Source organism: Podarcis liolepis (assembly GCF_965112155.1).
Source record: "Podarcis liolepis genome assembly, chromosome: 6".
Taxonomy (NCBI): Eukaryota; Metazoa; Chordata; class Lepidosauria; order Squamata; family Lacertidae; genus Podarcis; species Podarcis liolepis.
The window spans coordinates 61,821,163-61,840,812 of NC_139559.1; the positions used below are offsets into that span (position 1 = coordinate 61,821,163).

The 19,650-nt window shown below is 43.5% G+C and overlaps 1 protein-coding gene across 1 annotated transcript; it reads left to right on the top strand.

Moving 5' to 3' along the window:
- The first annotated feature begins 679 nt into the window (after positions 1–679).
- Positions 680–1,121, top strand: LOC310709312 (general transcription factor IIH subunit 5-like). The gene has a single exon (XM_083508696.1). The coding sequence runs from the start codon at positions 877–879 to the stop codon at positions 1,072–1,074; it is 198 nt and encodes a 65-aa protein (XP_083364822.1). The 5' UTR covers positions 680–876; the 3' UTR covers positions 1,075–1,121.
- The last annotated feature ends 18,529 nt before the right edge of the window (positions 1,122–19,650 follow it).

The following is a 19,650-nucleotide window of genomic DNA, read 5'->3' on the forward strand; positions in this document are numbered from 1 at the left end:
CCAGAAAAAAGCACAGACATTGTAAAGACAAATGAGACTACCTCAGTTTTTCTATTTCTAAAAGTTTATAACTTCTTTTAATAAAAGCCAGTAGTATGTATGTATGTATGTATGTATGTATGTATGTATGTATTTGTTGTTGAATCTGCCATGCGATCAGCAAACATTATTACAGTGGTACCTCGGGTTAAGAACTTAATTCGTTCTGGAGGTCCATTCTTAACCTGAAACTGTTCTTAACCTGAAGCACCACTTTAGCTAATGGGGCCTCCCACTGGTGCCGTGTCGCCGAAGCACGGTTTCTGTTTTCATCCTGAAGCAAAGTTCTTAACCCAAGGTACTATTTCTGGGGTAGCAGAGTTTGTAACCTGAAGCGTCTGTAACCCAAAGTACCACTGTATTATTTTTGGTTAAAAGATGTGCACTCCTTTAGCATCTTCCATAGGAATGCAATTTTTTAAAGAATGTCAGGTAATTGAAGCGTACAGTATATCCCACCTGCCAGATTGGACTGATAAAAGCTTATTATAATATAAAATATCTACCAGTACAGTAATATCACCTAATTTGGGGTGGAACACAGCTGCTGCTTGACACTCCCATGTCAGTCAACAGCAGTTAATGGCACCATGTGAAGGAAGAACTCATATGCTGAATGGATCTTTCAGCAGGCATTTCAAGAAGCATTAAGCAAGGAGAATTGCGGTGGTGAATTTTGGTTGGTTAATCAGTGTGGAGAGACCCCATCCTGCTGTTACAGAAGTGCCCCAAGACCTTTAACAGCCTGTGTTATCCTGCATCAGTGTTCATCTCATAGAAATATCAAAAGGCAATGTTGCTGGTCATATAAAACACATCAGAAAATCTGTTGGGAAGATGGTGAGTGTTTTGAAAGGAATACTTATAGAATGTGACCCAGCCATGAAACAGTTTCTGCTGTACTTAGATGAGTCAAATACCCTAAGGGAGAAGTTCAGCATACAAGACTTTGTGTTAGCTGAGATGGTTTACTTCCTGCAGGAGAGAATGGGAGAGTTAATGGACCAGACCTCTTTCCCTATTACACAAAAATAGGAAATGAGACTGAAATAGTCTGTGTCAACCTGCAATCAATAATGTCTAAAAAAGAAAATCAAGTATTTTGAATCTGCCTTTCATAAACTTCTGATCCATCAAGACAAACAAAATCTAGCAGCTATCTATGGTGGCTCACTAGGATGCAGCTAACCCGTTTTTTCAGTTCCAGGAAAAACAGGAGTTATCAAAAGGTACAGTATTTTTATTTTGTTATATAGTGGTACCTCAGGTTAAGAACTTAATTTGTTCTGGAGGTCCGTTCTTAACCTGAAACTGTTCTGAACCTGAGGTACCACTTTAGTTATGGGGCCTCCCGCCACTACGCGATTTCTGTTCTCATCCTGAAGTAAAGTTCTTAACCCGAGGTACTATTTCTGGGTTAGTGGAGTCTGTAACCTAAAGTGTCTGTATAGCCTGAAGCATCTATAACCTGAAGCTTCTGTAACCCAAGGTACCACTGTATTTGTTTAGTGATTTCTCTCCCACTCATGTAGTGCCAATGAGCAGCTTACGAAAATTTTAAACCATGATGCCATAAAATTCAATAGCCCATCTTGTCCAACATCCTACTGTCATAGCAGGATTTCCACTTGTCAATAAACATGAGTTCAACAGTGCTCTCCCTTCTTGCTATTCCAAGCAGCTGGTATTTAGAGGCCTTCCGCCTCCAGCAGTAGAGGTAGAACATAGCATTGTGGCTAGAAGTCATTGATAGCCTTATCCTCTATAAATTTGTTTAATCCTTTTTTATTTTATACCATAAAATTACAAAAGAAAATACGTACCGGTATATACAGTGGTACCTCGGGTTAAGTACTTAATTCATTCCTGAGGTCTGTTCTTAACCTGAAACTGTTCTTAACCTGAAGCACCACTTTAGCTAATGGGGCCTCATCCTGAAGCAAAGTTCTTAACCCAAGGTACTATTTATGGGTTAGCGGAGTCTGTAACCTGAAGTGTATGTAACCTGAAGCGTATGTAACCCGAGGTACCACTGTATATTAAATTAGGGCTGCCGCATTTTCAAAAAGTGAAAATCTGGGTTGCTATACTTCCAGATTTTTACGGACATTTCAGCAATTTTCACCCAGACTCTGTTTCTGAGGGCCGAATCCTGGCTATGTCTTGGAAATTCAAGACGCATGGCAGCCCTATGCTAAATACATCTGGGGAGAAATTCCACATCACGCTATTCTGATTGCTTCATCGGTGCAAGCATTTCTGCTTGTCAGATGGAACAATCTTCCCCTCTCCTCCCCCATATGCTGTTCTGGAGGTTTCCCTGACCTCCATGAGCTGATTTTGGGAGGTGGGCAGGAGGCACGTATGTGGAGGAGAGCGTGTGGATGCCCCATTGTGTTAGTGGGAATGATTGTGCTGGTTCCGACTGGCACAACTATTTAGTTGAATCTGGCTCATCAGATTGTATTCAATGCTAGTCCTACTCAGAAGAGACCATTGAAATTAATGTACAGTGGTACCTCGGGTTACAGACGCTTCAGGTTACAGACGCTTCATGTTACAGACTCCACTAACCCAGAAATAGTACCTCGGGTTAAGAACTTTGCTTCAGGGTGAGAACAGAAATTGTGCTCCGGCGGCGTGATGGCAGCGGGAGGCCCCATTAGCTAAAGTGGTACCTCAGGTTAAGAACAGTTTCAGGTTAAGAACAGACCTCCAGAACGAATGAAGTTCTTAACCCGAGGTACCACTGTATATGACTGTTGTGTTTCCCCCTCTTAGTTCAATACTTAAAATGGATAATCTCTGTCCATTTCTTTATTGCTACTAATGTGTAAGGTTCCGGGACCTACTTTTTATGACTGTAAATTGTTTTGTTTTAATATTGTGTTCTAATGCTATAACATGCCGTGGGACCTTAGGGTGAAGTGTGGATAATAAATAAACAAACAAACAATAACTTGGTTCCATTGATTTTGAAGGAGTTTACTTTGAGTAAGACTAGCACCAAATACAACCCATAATCTAATCAGTTAATATGAGATGTGCATAAATATACCACTCTCTACAATCATAGTTCTGATCTGTTCTTCATAGTTATTTATTGCTGCAGCATATCTGTTCAAATATTCCACTTCCATTGTTCCTATCTGAATAAGCAAAGTAAACTGCACTGCAAACCATCCCCTGCATGATCTCAGTTTACTTTATTTCTTATCTTCTATAATGTAACATGCATGTTAATTTCACACTGCTAATCATCACCCAAGTTATATTTTCCATTGACTTTCTTGACTGTCTGGCTTTCTTCTCCCCCTCCACCCTCAGAAAGTTGTGCAACCAAAATAATAACAGCTGTCAATAAATTACAATACATATTAGTTCTACTTTCTGTTCAAATCCAAGCTCTTTAACGTTAACTAATTCTACTTTTCTTGCTATATAAGTCATCTCGCATCTTTTAAAAAATATGTTACCAGTACAAATGAATACTGCAGCATTGCAACACTAGGATTTTCCTCAATGTTCACAGTGTCAATAAGCAAGCACCTTTGAAGTAGTTCTCACACAGATTAATAATGCACTGGTGACACCTGCTTTCCAAATATATTTCCACATACTTCTTGGAAGATTTTTCTTGAGAGTCTGCATTACATTCAACAGTAATAATCTTACTGAAAAGATAATTCCATGATTAATTTTAAATATTTTTCTATAACTTATCCCTACCGACTCTGCTGCTCTCTATTTTAAAGACACTTCCTCTTCTCAGTATTTGCTTGTTTGATTTTTGTAGTGTTCTTTCAGTTCAGTACGTAAAATGGATAATCTCTGTCCATTTTTTATTTCTATTAATTTTCCAAAAGTAAATTAAATTAGTTTTGATTAATGCTGTAGTCTTCTCAAGTTATACAGCTCCCAGTGATCAACAAATGTACTTCCCATCTCCTCCAACTTATAAAATTCCCATGGATATATTTTAGCTTCTCTTCCAATTTATTCCAATTAGGGATGTGCCTTGGAGGTTCATAAACTGCTATCCGCTCCTTTATACTACGCTATCCTGCTGCCAGGCAGGAGATTTGATTTATTCCAAACAGATTTACTTTTACTATAACATTACTGTACAATTATATTTTCAGCTCTTTTTCTCTTGCCCAGGGTAAATAGTTCAGGGGCATTTTAATAGTCTGCTGTTCAAAAGATAATAGTGGTGTTAATTATCTTGTCTGATGCACTCTAGTAAGTCTAATAATTGAGCTGCATAGTAATATAACTATTAAGTTGCAGAAAAACTAATTGACTCTGCTTATTTTAAAATTGTTTTTCTCCCCTTGAATCATTTTCCATTTTCCATTTTACGAAAATCCATAACCTTTTGCCATTTTCTCACCTTACATTCCTGGATTATCATTCACAAATGTGGAATAAAAGCAGAGGTCTGGAGATTATATGCCTTTTCATTCAGTAAATCTTTGCAAACCAATATATCTTCCTCCCTTCTGTTTTTCTAGACCTTCCTGAATGTTATTAATCATGGGATTATAATGCATCCCTCCCAATTTATCTCATTCAGAAGAGACACCCAGATGTCTAATCAGTTGTGTTATCCACTTGTCAATAAACATTGTTTGTATCTCCTCTGAATGATATGGTGTGACAATTCCCCAAGGAAATACTCAGTGTGTGAAGTTCCACTGGGGCAACAGAATTTATGTTTCCTTTCCTTCCATTGAGTGCCCCCCCAACTTTGCCCTGGAGGGGCCCCCACAACTGTCTGAAGGTGATTTTTTAAGATGCATGAGCATGTGGGTGTAGCTGGGACAAGAGCAACGGCAGCAGATCTGTTATGCACATGGAAGTCCTGATGCACAAGCCGAGCTTCAGTGTTGAATACAGTCCAATGTTGGATACAGAGACATGAGCAAGTAGAAGATATACATGAAGAATGGAAACAAAAAAATTAGCAAGAAAATATCTTTTACACAACCATATTTAACTTATAGTGGTGGGGAAATATTGCACAGGGTCCGGAGCTTAAAACTGTAGCTTTATTTACTGTGGCAAATGCACACATATGTTATTTGTTGAAAACCTTATGATTGCCTTACCTGCTTCAGTGCTTTTTTCCACCTATTTCGTTCTGCTTTGTGAGGAACTGAGAAAGTATGGCAAGATCATGTAATGAGCCCTGGCTACATAAGCCTACTTAATTATCAAGTAATGTTATGCAACTTCTGAACTGGTTTTTTGTCCTTATCAGTACACAAATGTGTGGCTTGCCATAACAGCTCCGATGCTTGAAGATCTTGGCAGCCTGCTCATTCTCTTAGTCACATCTTCCTGCAAATAGTACTATTATTTGCCTGGGAAGAAACCATATGTTCTTGTAATACATGCTGTGATAAGTCGGCTGTTCCCCACTCCCAGATTATTCAGCTTGGGTTTAAAAGCACCCTTCAAACCGTTCTTCACAAAGACAACATTAATAGCTTTTAAATGGTATCACAAGATGTAATCAAATGATGATCAGCTGGCTTTTGTGGAAGTAAGACTACTTCTTTACTAGCTATTTTTTTCTAGATTGGATATAATTTATTCTTTCAGTTATCACAAAGATTTCAGGCACTGTGTCAACGCCAAACTACTATGTTCTAGGGTTTTTTATGTTACTGCTTAAGTCCTGTGATAGTTTTTCTTGAGTATATGCACTTGTAGCACTAGCCTGTCCTGTGTGGACCAGCAAAGATCTCTTGATGCACCTGAGATGATGAGTGGTCTGTGATGCAGTTTATGATGTGGTTGCTGATGCATTGATTTGCCTAGGCTTCCCATTTTGTTTTTCCTAGTACAGCAGAAGCAAACCAATACATCCAGGGCTATCAATGGCTACTAGACATGGTTGCTTTGTTCTGCCTTCACTGTCAGAGGCAGTATGCCTCTGATTACCCATTGCTCGGAGCCACAAGTGAGGAGTGTGCTGTTGCACTCAGGTCTTGCTTTCAGGCTTCCCAGAGACATCTGGTTTGTCACTGTAAGAACAAGATATTGGGCTAGATGAGCCTTTGGGTTAATTAGGTCCGGCCCTACTATTAGACAGGCTGGTCACCTCAGTCAGCTGATTTTGGTTGTCATGGAAAGGCAGCAAAATGTAATGTGTTTGTTTGTTGTATTTTAAAACAAAATTCCATAGAAGGAAAGGTGTGCTTTCTGTGTACTATGCACAATAGCCTTGTGTACTGTGCACAATTTTAAATTAAAAGCCTATACCAGTTTTTTACTCCCCCCTCAACCCAGGATGGGAAATTAGTTAAACATGGACTATAATAAAAATATTTCCAAATGTACTTTTACTAACTGGTATAGGCTTTTAATTTAAAATTATATTTTGCATTTTTATGGTTATGTTATTTGGTTAATTAATGTGTTGTACTGAGAAATATTAACCGCTGATCATTTAGAACTTTGAAATGGTATTTTTAAAAATAGTAGTGTTGCGTTTTGATGATATATATAGTAAGCTGCTTTACAAAAACAATGTGCCCTAAAAATGCAGAGTGGAAATGCATTTAATAAATCTGTTTCCAGTTGTTTGTGGTGAATTAGCACTAAAGGCCCCCAGTAGTTGAAAGGACCCAAAACAGAACCAAGGATATATGGCTCTAACATTCAAACTGGAGTTGTGCAGGAGAACTTGTTTTGGTATGCACCAACCCTGTAGCTGGCAGGGGTGGGAGGGTTGGAATTGTTAGGTATCTATAGAGATCTGTCTGAAGCAAGCCAACAGAACAAGAGATTATCAGTGCACATTCTTGTGTTTCTTCCTAGAACATAGAAAATGGAGCATTTCATTTCTGATGGGCCAGCCTATCTTTATAACCTTAAAATACTGCCAAGGTTGTATAACTTGCATTGGAGAAAAGCTGGAAAACATTACAGAGGCAACACTGCTGAGGAATAAAAGAAAACATCATAGGTTATTGCCGTCCCGGTCCAGATCTAGAAATCGTCTGTTGCCTGTCTTGAACTCTTCGTAGTCTCCCTTATCTGTGGAAATACTTTGGACGTCTTTTTATCTGAGCCAGATGGTCTCATAATAGTTTCCTATCATCATTCCTTTGCTCTTTTTTATTTCAATCCAAACAATTTCTTCTCTGCTTGCCAAACTATATATTGTATGACATTCTTTCTTCAGACACACTGTGTCTCAGTCTTGGCATGCTTCCACCTGCCCTGTTGTGTCTTTCGCTTCTATAAACTTTCTGTTTCAGAATTGTGTTATCCCATCTGCTTTTACTTCAGTTCTGTTCTCTGTTAATCCTATTACATAATATATTGATTAGTCACAAAACAGAAAAAGATGAATTCCATGGATTCCAGTAGAAAAGAATATGAGATGATCTGGACTATATTTTCTGTCTTTTTCTCCATAAAATTCTAAAGAATTAATTAGTTTGCAGCTTAGGGTCTTTATATCCCAGGCCTTTATATCCCAAACTGCCATGCTTTTCACAACCACCTCATTTCATCCTGGGGATAGACCCAGGATCACTAACTAAAATTTATGCATGAGCAGATATTTTAACCTGAGTCTCCCTGGTCCTAGCCCAACAAATCAACCACTACAGTATGCAGACTTTCACCAGGTAGGCACACATACTTTGTATTAATTAATTTTGTCTTATAATGTTGTCTTATTCAGTGCTATTTTTCCAAGAAAAGTGTTGCTGGAACTCACCACAGACACCTCCCTTGGTGTCTTAGAATGGCAATGGCGAGTTCCGGCTGAAGAAAACCCTGGTCTTATTATAATTTTGTCCTTATTGTATTCATTAAAATTAGGCATATAATATGCCTTGTAGCTCTGTATTACATGTGTGTTGAATCCAAAAACTGTGTTTTAAAACAACAGTATGGTCCACTTTCCGTTACTTAGAAACAAATACGGTAATTTAGTTTCCTTTAGTTTTACTGTGTGAATAATTAGTTGTTATCATTTAGTATTTATTTATTTATTTAAAATAAAATATTTAGTTTTTAAAACTATTTTTATTAGTTTTTAATATTAAATACTTTTACTTTATAACATATGCTGGACAATTTATTCATTCCACATCAAAAAATATTGTCTCACTTCTCGTTTGTTTTTATTATTAAGTTTACTCTTCTTTACCCAACTGAATTGTGGTCATCATTGCTATGACTGCCCAGTCCTGACCAAACTTTGGTATTCATTCACCAGCTAACCCACTCGAAGCCTTCTCCTCCTGGAGGAAGTTGCTAAGCAAGTCATTGTTATTGCTGCTACTGCCTTTCTGAACTATGTGGTAGTCTGGCACAGCACCAAGACTAACACTGTAGCTTTGGCTAATAATTATTGTTATCTAGAGAAGAACGTGGGAATTTGTGTGTGCCTTTCTTGGTCTTAGTAACACAAATCTGCAGTGCCTCTGTTTTGTATCCAATACCTTTATTCTGTACACCTGATATGTGCAAGCTGCTGGGACTTTTACCAATAGACAGTGTGGGGATTTGGAGAAAGTGTGTACTAGTACACATATAATACTAATTTTGTTTTGCTTGTCATTCAACCCAAGTCCTATAGTGTTGTTGGTTTTTTAGGGGGACTTTTTGGTAGCATCCAAGTTGGAATGGGTATAAAAAGACATGTGGCATCTTTTAAATGATGTGGGGCTTAGAAAATATATAAACAATTTTATATCCCATGAATTTCAGAAAAAGAGTTAAACAAGTTGAAATCTCTCCCAGTTGAAATCAGTAGGACTTAAGGGAGTTTAACTGTGTGACTTTGATAATATCTTTCAGTACACTCAAAGGTAACTCTATGTCCTTGCTGCACAATACATAAACCAAAAACATAGCACAGGCAATGCATAGGCAACTTCACACAGCATCTAAAAGCTAATTGTAATTCATACTCGGTATGTGCCAAGAGATTTTCTTTCAAGCCTTCTTTCTTTCCCACATTATTCTCTTCCCCTTGTTTGTAGCAAAAAGAGAGGTATGGCTGCACATCTCAATCAAATTCAGTTTATAGCAATACTCTCAAGGAACAGCCTGGTTTCTTAAAATGGTCAAAGTCCTGCAATTCTAACTGTTGTTTATGATTATTGGACTATTGCGGCTCTCTAAGAACACAAACACATAAGGAGATCCCCGCTACATCAGGTCAAGGTTCCATCTAGTCTAGCACTCTCTTCTCACAGTGGCCCAACCAGATGCTCATAGGAAGCCTGCAAGCTGGACCAGAGTTCAGACAGCACTCTCCTCACCTGGGATTCTTAGCAATTGGTATTCGGAAGCATACTGCCTCCGACAGTGGAAGCAAAGCATAGCCATCAAGGCTGGTAACTGTTCCTTTTGTCTTCTATGGTTGCACAGTCAAAAACCAGCTTGCATTTACTGTATAGTAGATATTGCTGATGAACAGCTTATTATTATTAACGTTTCTATACCACCCTTCATCCAAGAATCACAGGGCAGTATAAAAACACAATAATACATTCCATAGTAATAAACAAAAACAATACCCCCTCCCCATATTTGGCTTAGAAGCTGCTCCCATTATCAGAGAAGTACTGTATTCACAAAGAGGGCATGAAAATGGTGTTAGAGAGTGGAACAACATATAGGTGTTTCTGTGTTGACGCCAGCAGCCTTGAAGCCAAGATGGGGGATTTTGAGTTCCTGGCAATAAAAAAAAAACTCCCACACCTTTTTATGTCCTTGTGTTCATTTCCCAGCTTTGCGTGATCACTGAATTCAGAGTAGCATACCTGTGGTTCCTGTGAGGTCACCTCTCCAAGCACTGACTAGTAGACCTGTTGAGTTCAGTTAGCTGGTGGCTTCATGTGCCTTCAGGCCACACCCTCGATAACCATAGACATTATGGCCATACATACCCGGTAATATTCCTCAGACGAAAGTAGGGACATTTCTCACTCCTCAAACTCCTCCTCGACCCCCATATTTTTGTGTTCCCTCCTTCGGTGGAGCATTTCCTATCAGAAGAAGTACAAGTGCCGCTGCCACTACCACCAGCGAGGCACAGCACACATGCCCTCCACCGTCTTGAGGAAACCCCTTAATCCCAATTTTATTTTATTTTATTCTTTGGTAGATATACAAAAAGAAAAACACACGCCAGTACAGTGGTACTTCGGGTTAAGAACTTAATTCGTTCTGGAGATCTGTTCTTAACCTGAAACTGTTCTTAACCTGAGGTACCACTTTAGCTAATGGGGTCTCCCGCTGCCACCGCACAATTTCTGTTCTCATCCTGAGGTAAAGTTCTTAACCTGAGGTACTATTTCTGGGTTAGCGGAGTCTGTAACCTGAAGCGTCTGTAACCCGAGGTACCACTGTAAATGAATCTTAGAAAGGGGCAAGATTAGACACGGACACAGAAAGTGTTTTTAATATTAAAAAAAATAAGATTCCTCCTTTTTTTCTGCCTCTCAGAGCCGGCATCTCACTTGGGGCTGGGCCTTGGCGGCAGTGGCCGCAGCCTTGCCTCCTCCTTTCCTGCTCTCCAGCAGCTTCTATGCGCTGCCCAAGGGAGGAGGCTGGCAGCGGTGGTCATGGAGAGACAACAGGATGCTCCCTCGCAGCCACTGCTACCGCCATCGTTGCCATTTGGGACAAGTGCTGGCTCATTCTCCTCCCTGAGCTTGGCAGCAGTGGCACAGGCAGGGGAAACAGGGACATTCTGGGATCTAATCAGAAGCCAGGATGGCTTTCGTAATTCCGGGACTGTCCCTGGAAAATCAGGACACTTGAAGGGTATGTGGCATATCAGAAACCGAATGGAGCAAATTAAACTCTTTTTTAAGCAAAACTTGTTTGGGGATTAGGGATGTGAGCCAATTAGCAACAGGCACAGCCAAAGTCTGCTTGTAACTTGGAAAAAAAGAAAAGAAAAAGAAAATCTCTCCAAAACTGAACTGTATTATTGCTTTCCATTATTAAACTCCAGGGGTGGGGGTGGTTTTGCAAGTTCAAAGTAGAAGCTGGCTGTGCCTGATGTTATTTGGTCTGTATCACCAAAAATACCCTCCACTGATTAGGGAATCAGGGCAGATTTGAAGAATGGTTGGACATGTATCACTGGAAAACATTAAATACAGCCCCAGCATTCTATTTTTTTTAAATAAGATATTTATTAAGATTTTCAAAATATTACAAAATAAAAATAGAAAAAAGAAAAATACAAAATAAAAGTAATTAAAAACAACTCAATCTTTCCATTACTTATTTTTCATTAGCTTGTTTCCCGGACCTCCTCACGCCTTCCTTTTTTGTATTCCAATTCAATTTGTTGGTTCAGCAAATCCTTCCCCTCTTTGTTTATCCTAATCTTTAATCTTAAAATATTATAACATTAAATCTTTACCTATTAATAATCCATTTTTCATATTCCCTTATAATATTGCAGCTAAAAACCACTTAGTTCCTATCCAACATCATTCTAACATTCATTAATTTTACAATATTTCTGTAAATAATCTTTAAATTTCTTCCAATCTTCTTCCACCAACTCTTCTCCCTGGTCTCAGATTCTGCCAGTCATTTCCGCCAGTTCCATATAGTCAATCACCTTCATCTGCCATTCTTCCAGAGTAGGTAGATCTTGTGTCTTCCAATACTTTGCAATGAGTATTCTTGCTGCTGTTGTGGCATACATAAAAAAAGTTCTATCCTTCTTTAGCACCAATTGGCCGACAATGCCCAGGAGAAAGGCCTCTGGTTTCTTCAAGAAAGTATATTTAAATACTTTTTTCAATTCATTATAGATCATCTCCCAGAAAGCCTTAATCCTTGGGCATGTCCACCAAAGGTGGAAGAATGTACCTTCCGTTTCTTTACATTTCCAACATTTGTTATCGGGCAAATGATAGATTTTTGCAAGCTTGACTGGGGTCATGTACCACCTGTATACCATTTTCATAATATTCTCTCTTAAGGCATTACATGCTGTAAACTTCATACCTATGGCCCATAACTGTTCTCAGTCAGCCATCATTATATTATGTCCAACATCTTGTGCCCATTTAATCATAACAGATTTCACCGTTTCATCCTGAGTATTCCATTTCAACAGCAAGTTGTACATCCTTGACAAAATCTTAGTTTTGGGTTCTAACAGTTCTGTTTCTAATTTTGATTTTTCCACCTGGAAACCAATTTTCTTGTCCGAATTATATGCCTCCATTATCTGATAATAGTGAAGCCAATCTCGCACTTTATTTTTTAGTTTCTCAAAACACTGCAATTTTAGTCTATCTCATACTCAATCTAAGTATATATTCCCAGTGCAATCCTATATATTTCTATTCAAAGGAAATCCCATTTAGCTCAGTGGTTCTTATTCCTGGATAAATGGGAGGAGGATTGCAGCCTTAAAAGACCTACCTTGCAGCTTACATGGTTCATTCCTTGTCTTTCATTGCAGCTGTGAATGAGGATGGCATCTGCAAACTGTGCCTCTGTGCCTAAATATATAGATGTGTCTATATATGGCATCTGAAAGCTGTGCTTTGCATTCACTTTTAATGGGGACAGCCAGGTATGTTTAAGGAGGAGATAATTAGTTCATGTTCCCATTAGCTAGCAAAACTAAAAATCTGTGATGAAAATCTGAACTGGAGAGCGAATGATAAGTATTCTAATCCTATTTGTGGGAGAAAGGAAAGAAAACCAGCTGGGAATTTATCTATCCACATTTGCAACTCTTTGTTGTTTTAATTAAGTCTAAAAGAGCCCATATTATGCAATTTAGAAGTCTGTTGAAATACATATATAATCGTAATTTTAATTCTGTGGTAATAATCAATGAATTGCCATTTTAATTATCTGGCAACAATCAACTGAACTGCTAATTGAAAGAATTAACCAAAGGGAGTTGGGGGGGGGATAGGGGATGCCATATGCAACTGTGTTCATTGTTAATGAAATATCACTGTACCTTTAATGCAGATATAAGATATCCCCTATTTTTAGAAGAAGTATGTTCTAAGCAGGGTCTGGTCTGGATCTCATGGAATGGCAATTCTATCTTGAAGAGAAGGAATAAGGTTTCAATTTTTCCTGGCACAAAACTGCTTACTGCTCAATCCTGAATTACACCTGCTGGCTGCGGATAGGATCACTCCTAAATCCCCCTGTACGGTAGAGGCAGAATATATACTGCCCCTGTGAATCTATGCTGGCATAGTGACATGTTTGTGCTGGTGAAGGCACAGCATTATGCCAAAAAGAAAAGAAAAGGTGGTTTAAGTGAAAACATTCTTATTAAATTAATGGAGAACCCCAAGGTGACTCTGAGCTCTATCCAAACAGAGGATAGGATTCCAGCTAACTCTTCACAACTATGGCTTAATAAGGAAATGCAGATCTCACAAATCTATGCCTATGACTACAGGAACTTAGAATGCACTTCAGGGGACTTTGGTAAAGGGGAGCTTAGCAGGGAGGGAATGTATCAAACAAAAGTGTAGGGGTACATAGTAGAGAGGGAATTTGTTAAACAGCTAAAACGGCTCCTGGTATCAGACAATTCAATCTAAGTTTATCAATTAGTTGGTTGTTAGTGTTATGTAGTGTAGTTTCACCCTGGGCCAACAGGGGGATACTGTATATAGTTTTCACTCAGGTCTGTAGATAGTTTTCACTCAGGTCCGCGGCAGTTATTTTAGGCGGGAACTCTGGGCTGTTGTGGTTACAATGTTGACAGCCAGCTGCCTATAAATACAGGCCGGCTGAGCTGTTCGCAGTTCTATTCCAGCTTACCATAATAAAGAGCTACTTGAAGAAATCGCTGTGCCGGCTGCTATGTCAACCCACGACTTAACACTGGCGACGAGGATGGGATGGATGGACATCAGAGCACAGCCAGATGCGGCCAGCCTCTGAACTGAGCTGAATCACTGAGCTGAATCACAGAGCGAAATCACAGAGCGAAATCACTGGGCAGAACCAATTCAGAGCTGACTGTTCTGGCTAGAGCACTGTGTTCCATCCATCGCCCTTCACGCCGGCATCGGAATCATGGCTTCACTTGTGCCTCTACCGCCGTTTGCGCCAGCCTCTGAATCATGGGACTCCTACCTCGCTCGGTTCGACTGCTACCTCCAAGCCAACGAGCTGACAGCAGTATCAAAGGATCGGAAGCGGGGCCTATTCCTCAGCCTCTGTGGGCCTGAGGTGTTTGAGACGGCCCGAGCGTTGGTTGCGCCTGAAGCAGTCCAGGCAACACCATGGGACACGATCCAAGAGAAGCTCCGCAACCACTACGCACCAAAGCCGTCCAAGATTGCTGCCCGCCATGCGTTCTACCACCGGAACCAGGCAGAGGGGGAGTCAATCAACAACTACACCACCGCCCTGCGACAGGCTGCAATGCACTGTGAGTTCCGAGACTTAGACGATGCCCTGATGGATCGAATCGTCTGCGGGGTCCGGGACATCCATCTGCAACGGCGCCTCCTAGCCAAGCCAGACCTCACGCTACAGAAAGCCATTGAGGAGGCTGTGGCCTCAGAAGCTGCTGAACGCTCCGCCCAGGAGATCCGCAAGTCCAGCAGCCCGCGTCTTGCTAGGGAGCCAGTTCCGGTGCATCATGAAGAGGCCAGCAGTGAGGAGGCATCCTCCAGTGAAGACGATGACGTGCACCAGACAAAGCGGGAGCGCAGGAAGTTCCAACAGAAGTCCAAGGGCCAACCGGAATGTGCTGGCTGCGGAGGCAACCATTCCCGTGCCAAGTGTCGATTCAGAGACGCCATCTGTAGGAAGTGTTCCAGAAGGGGCCACATCGCTAAGGTCTGCCGATCGGCTCCGTCTGACACCCCCCCTTCATCGACTCGCAAGTCCAAGTCTTCACTCCAGTCTGCCAAGGAAAGTTGTTTCGCTCTCACCAACTGCCGCTGCCCGTCTGGAACCACGATTGGCCAAACCGACTCGCCTACGCGACACAAGCTGAACGTCACGGTGCTCATTGAAGGAGCTCCATGTGACATGGAGATCGACACCGGGTCTGCCCTGTCCATCGTGTCATGGAGCACCATCAAAAGACTGGTACCCAGAGTGTCCAAAAGGCAACTCGACTCTCACCGCGTACACCTGAGAGACTACCAGGGAAACGACATTCCCGTGGTAGGCGTTGGCCGGTTCCGGATCGCCTTCAAGGATTTTTCGGGCCTGCTCCGGTTGGTGGTGGTCGAAGGTCAGCGGCCAAGCCTCCTAGGGCTAGACTGGTTTGATGCCCTCGGCCTGGAAGTCACCGGCATCAACTGCATCTCTAACGCAGAGACTGAGGGTCTGGTCAAAGACTTTGCCGAGGTTTTTGACGGCACCTTGGGCCAATATACAGGTACGCCCATCTCCTTTAGCCTTGATCCACAAGTCGCCCCCATCAAGCTAAAGCCACGCCGGGTTCCCTTTGCTCTCAAGGCTAAGGTGGACGAACAACTGGACAAACTGATCGCCCAAGGAGTTTTGGAGCCGGTTGACCACGCAAAGTGGGAAACCCCCATCGTCACGCCTGTCAAGCCAGATGGGTCGGTGAGAATCTGCGCTGACTACAAGTGCACGATCAACAAGGCACTTCAGCAGCACGCTTATCCGGTTCCTGTTGTCCAACACCTGCTGCATTCCCTGGGTGAGGGTAAGGTCTTCGCTAAGCTGGACCTTGCCCAAGCCTATCAACAACTGCCAGTCGATGATGCCACTGCTGAAGCCCAGACGATCGTCACCCACCGGGGGGCATTCCGTTGCCGCCGGTTGCAGTTCGGGGTGAGTGTGGCTCCTGGCATCTTCCAAAGCCTTATGGAGCGTCTCCTGCAAGGGCTTCCGGGCGTGGTACCATATTTTGATGACGTCTTGGTGTCTGCAGACTCACACCAGCAGCTGTTCGAGCGCCTCCGTGCCGTGCTGACCAGGTTCCAGGAGGCCGGGCTCAAGGTAAAGAGGGAGAAGTGCCAGATCGCCGTTCCACAGGTAGAGTTCCTGGGCTATCTTATCGATGCCTCCGGTCTTCATCCAACCACATCCAAGATCCGCGCTATCCAGCAGGCCCCCACCCCAAAGAACAAAACGGAGTTGCAGGCATTCCTGGGGCTGCTGAACTTTTATAACATGTTCCTGCCCCACAAAGCCACAGTGGCTGAGCCTCTTCACCGACTCCTTAGCACTAAGACGCCTTGGGCCTGGGGTCATCGGGAGACGGCAGCCTTCAACGCGGTCAAGGCTCTCCTTTCTTCAGACAGTGTGCTGGTACAGTACAGTGAATCCAGGCCGCTGGTCCTTGCCTGCGACGCCTCACCTTTTGGCATCGGTGCTGTCCTTAGTCACCGTTTTCCAGATGGAAAAGAAGCACCGCTCGCCTACTTTTCCAGGACACTATCTCCGACGGAACGGAATTACAGCCAGCTCGACAAGGAGGCATTGGCACTTGTGGCTGGAGTGAAGAGGTTCCATGAATACCTCTATGGCAGGACTTTTGACCTCATCACTGACCACAAGCCACTCCTGGGCCTCCTCGCCGGTGATCGTCCAACTCCACCGGTCCTCTCACCACGCATGCTGCGCTGGACTGTTTTTCTGGCTGCCTACCACTACCGGCTCATCCATCGCCCGGGGAAATCGATGGGCCATGCCGACGCCCTCAGCCGTTGCCCTCTTCCAGCATTTGTGGAAGACCCGGCTCCAGCTTCATCGCTCCTTCTGATTGAGGATCTTCCGGCAGCGCCTGTATCGGCTGCCACTGTGGCCTCCGCATCTGCCCAGGATCGCACCATCAGCCGGGTGCTCAACTGGGTGTGGAGGGGGTGGCCACAAGGGCCTTTTGCATCGGAGTTCCAGCCCTTCGCAACCAGACAACATGAACTCTCAGCTCATCGCGGCTGCCTGCTGTGGGGAGACCGCGTCGTGATTCCCCAGGGACTCCGTCAGCGCGTCCTGGAGGCTCTGCACGTTGGCCACCCGGGAATTGTCAAAATGAAGGCGTTGGCTCGGTGTTACGTCTGGTGGCCTAATATGGACGATGCCATCACTGCCTGGGTGTCCGCCTGTCAAGCGTGCCAGGAGTCGAGGCCTGCACCACCGGCAGCTAAGGGACACACCTGGGAGATGCCAAAGACACCCTGGTCGAGGGTGCACATCGATCTGGCTGGCCCCTTTCACGGCCGGACTTTTATGGTAGTGGTGGACGCCTATTCCAAATGGCTGGAGGTCACCCTGATGCCCTCCACCACTACCGAAGCTGTCATCCGGGTGCTGCGAGGCCTGTTTGCAACGCATGGGTGTCCTGATGTCCTTGTCTCTGACAACGGACCGCAGTTCATGTCAGGCACGTTTGAGCGGTATCTTTTGGGACTGGGCATCCGCCATGCCCTAACGGCACCCTTTCATCCATCCAGCAACGGGCAAGCGGAAAGAATGGTGCGCTCAACAAAAGAAGCACTGGCGCGCCTGGACCGGGGAGACTGGCATGAGCGGGTCGCCGAATACTTGTTCGTGCAACACATCACCCCTCATGCGGCCACAGGGAGGAGTCCTGCTGAACTGCTTATGGGCCGCCGCCTCAGGTCACCGCTCGACCGGCTACACCCAGACTTTGCCGTGGCTGAACCCCCAGGCTGTGCCAACGCACCACGGTCATTTGTCCCAGGAAACCAGGTCTTTGCCCGGAACTATGTGGGGGACATCCCTTGGGTGCCAGCCACAGTAGTGGGAGTCACTGGACCTCGCTCGTACCAGGTGGCACTCGAAGACGGACGCTTGTGGCGACGGCACATAGACCAGCTTAGGCGCAGGGTTGGGGACTTGGACACTACCGAGGTGCCCCCAACTGCGCTTGCGGCTCCAGAAGAGACACGTATAGATGGCGAGGCCCCACCTACACCTCCCTCGCAAACTGCCAGCGTGGAGCCGAACCAAGCCGTTTCAGAACAGACTCAGACCACTCCACTTGCGGAGGCTCCACCCACAGCAGCGGATCCAGGGGAGTTGGTTCCAACGCCACCTAGGGTCGCACCACAGCCTCAGCGAGAACTGTGTGGCCCTCCGGATTTGGCTACCAGTCCCCGGCGGTCTGGCAGAGTTTCCAAGCGCCCAACTTATTTAAAGGACTATGTTGTTGGACAGGTATCACTGTTGGTCTAAGTATGGGAAATGTAACCGATATGCTTTTGTGCCTAATTGAACCATTACGCGTAGTGCTGTATATAAGGAAACCATTACGATTGTAACTAACGCCTTATTTCGGTGGGGAGGGGTGTTATGTAGTGTAGTTTCACCCTGGGCCAACAGGGGGATACTGTATATAGTTTTCACTCAGGTCTGTAGATAGTTTTCACTCAGGTCCGCGGCAGTTATTTTAGGCGGGAACTCTGGGCTGTTGTGGTTACAATGTTGACAGCCAGCTGCCTATAAATACAGGCCGGCTGAGCTGTTCGCAGTTCTATTCCAGCTTACCATAATAAAGAGCTACTTGAAGAAATCGCTGTGCCGGCTGCTATGTCAACCCACGACTTAACAGTTAGTAAGGAGTGGCATTCAGGTGAATGTAAGGTAGACTTCTGCATGTTTACTCAGAATGTGGATAAGATGGAGATAGTAGCCCATGCAAAGTGCAAATCCCCTCTCTCTTGCTCTTTGATCCTCTCCTCCCCTCTGCCACAGCAAAAACTATTTCCTCCCCCACCTTTCACTGGATGGAACAGGCTCCTGCAAACCCTGTCTCTCACCCTGTGACCCATCCGCCACAACACCCCTGTCCAGCAAACCCAAGACTCCACTGTAACAGACCCGTGCAGTGCAGACGACCTCTCTTGCTCTCCTAGACCCACTCTCTGCCGGCATAAAAAATGTGCTCTCTCAAACTCTCACTCAGGTTCTTGCTCTTCTCCCACTGGACCCACCCACTGCCTGCAGTTTGGAGGAGGAGGAGCACAAATATGGGAAGAAGATGTCCCATTTGAAGTCCAAATGGAACAAGGGGCACTTTTGACCCAAAAAAGGGATGACCCCAATTTTCTAGGGATGGGTGGCAACCCTAAATTCCATATACTTAGAAATTATGTAACATTGTGGTTTGCAATGGAAAAAAATTATAGCAAAACATTTCTTCGTTGAAGGAATGTTCTCAAATGAACAGCTACAGGCAAGTGTCCTCTCATCACCATGCCCATCCCTGTGTTATAAGCATTGGCCCAAATCCAGATGAACTTTGTTGTGATTATAGTCTCATAGAACCCAGGGGTGGGGTGGGGGAGCTAAGGATGGCTTTCAGTGAACTCTCATAACTAACTTGAAAGCTGAAATGAGTCCCAAATATAAACTTAAAGGCTGGTAAGGGAGGAGCTTATTATAACCCAAATATTATATATAAGATGTGAAACAAAATTAAGAACTGTGGTCTTGCTGAACTAACTTTCAGGAGAGTTGCACAAAACAATCACAGAGAGTTTCTTGAGGCCAATGAAAAAAAGCAACACAATTATGATTAGTAAATAATATTATTTACTAAATGTGTTACATTCAGAAAAAGCTACTGGGAACCTGATTGACTGATTTATTTCATTGCTGGGCAAT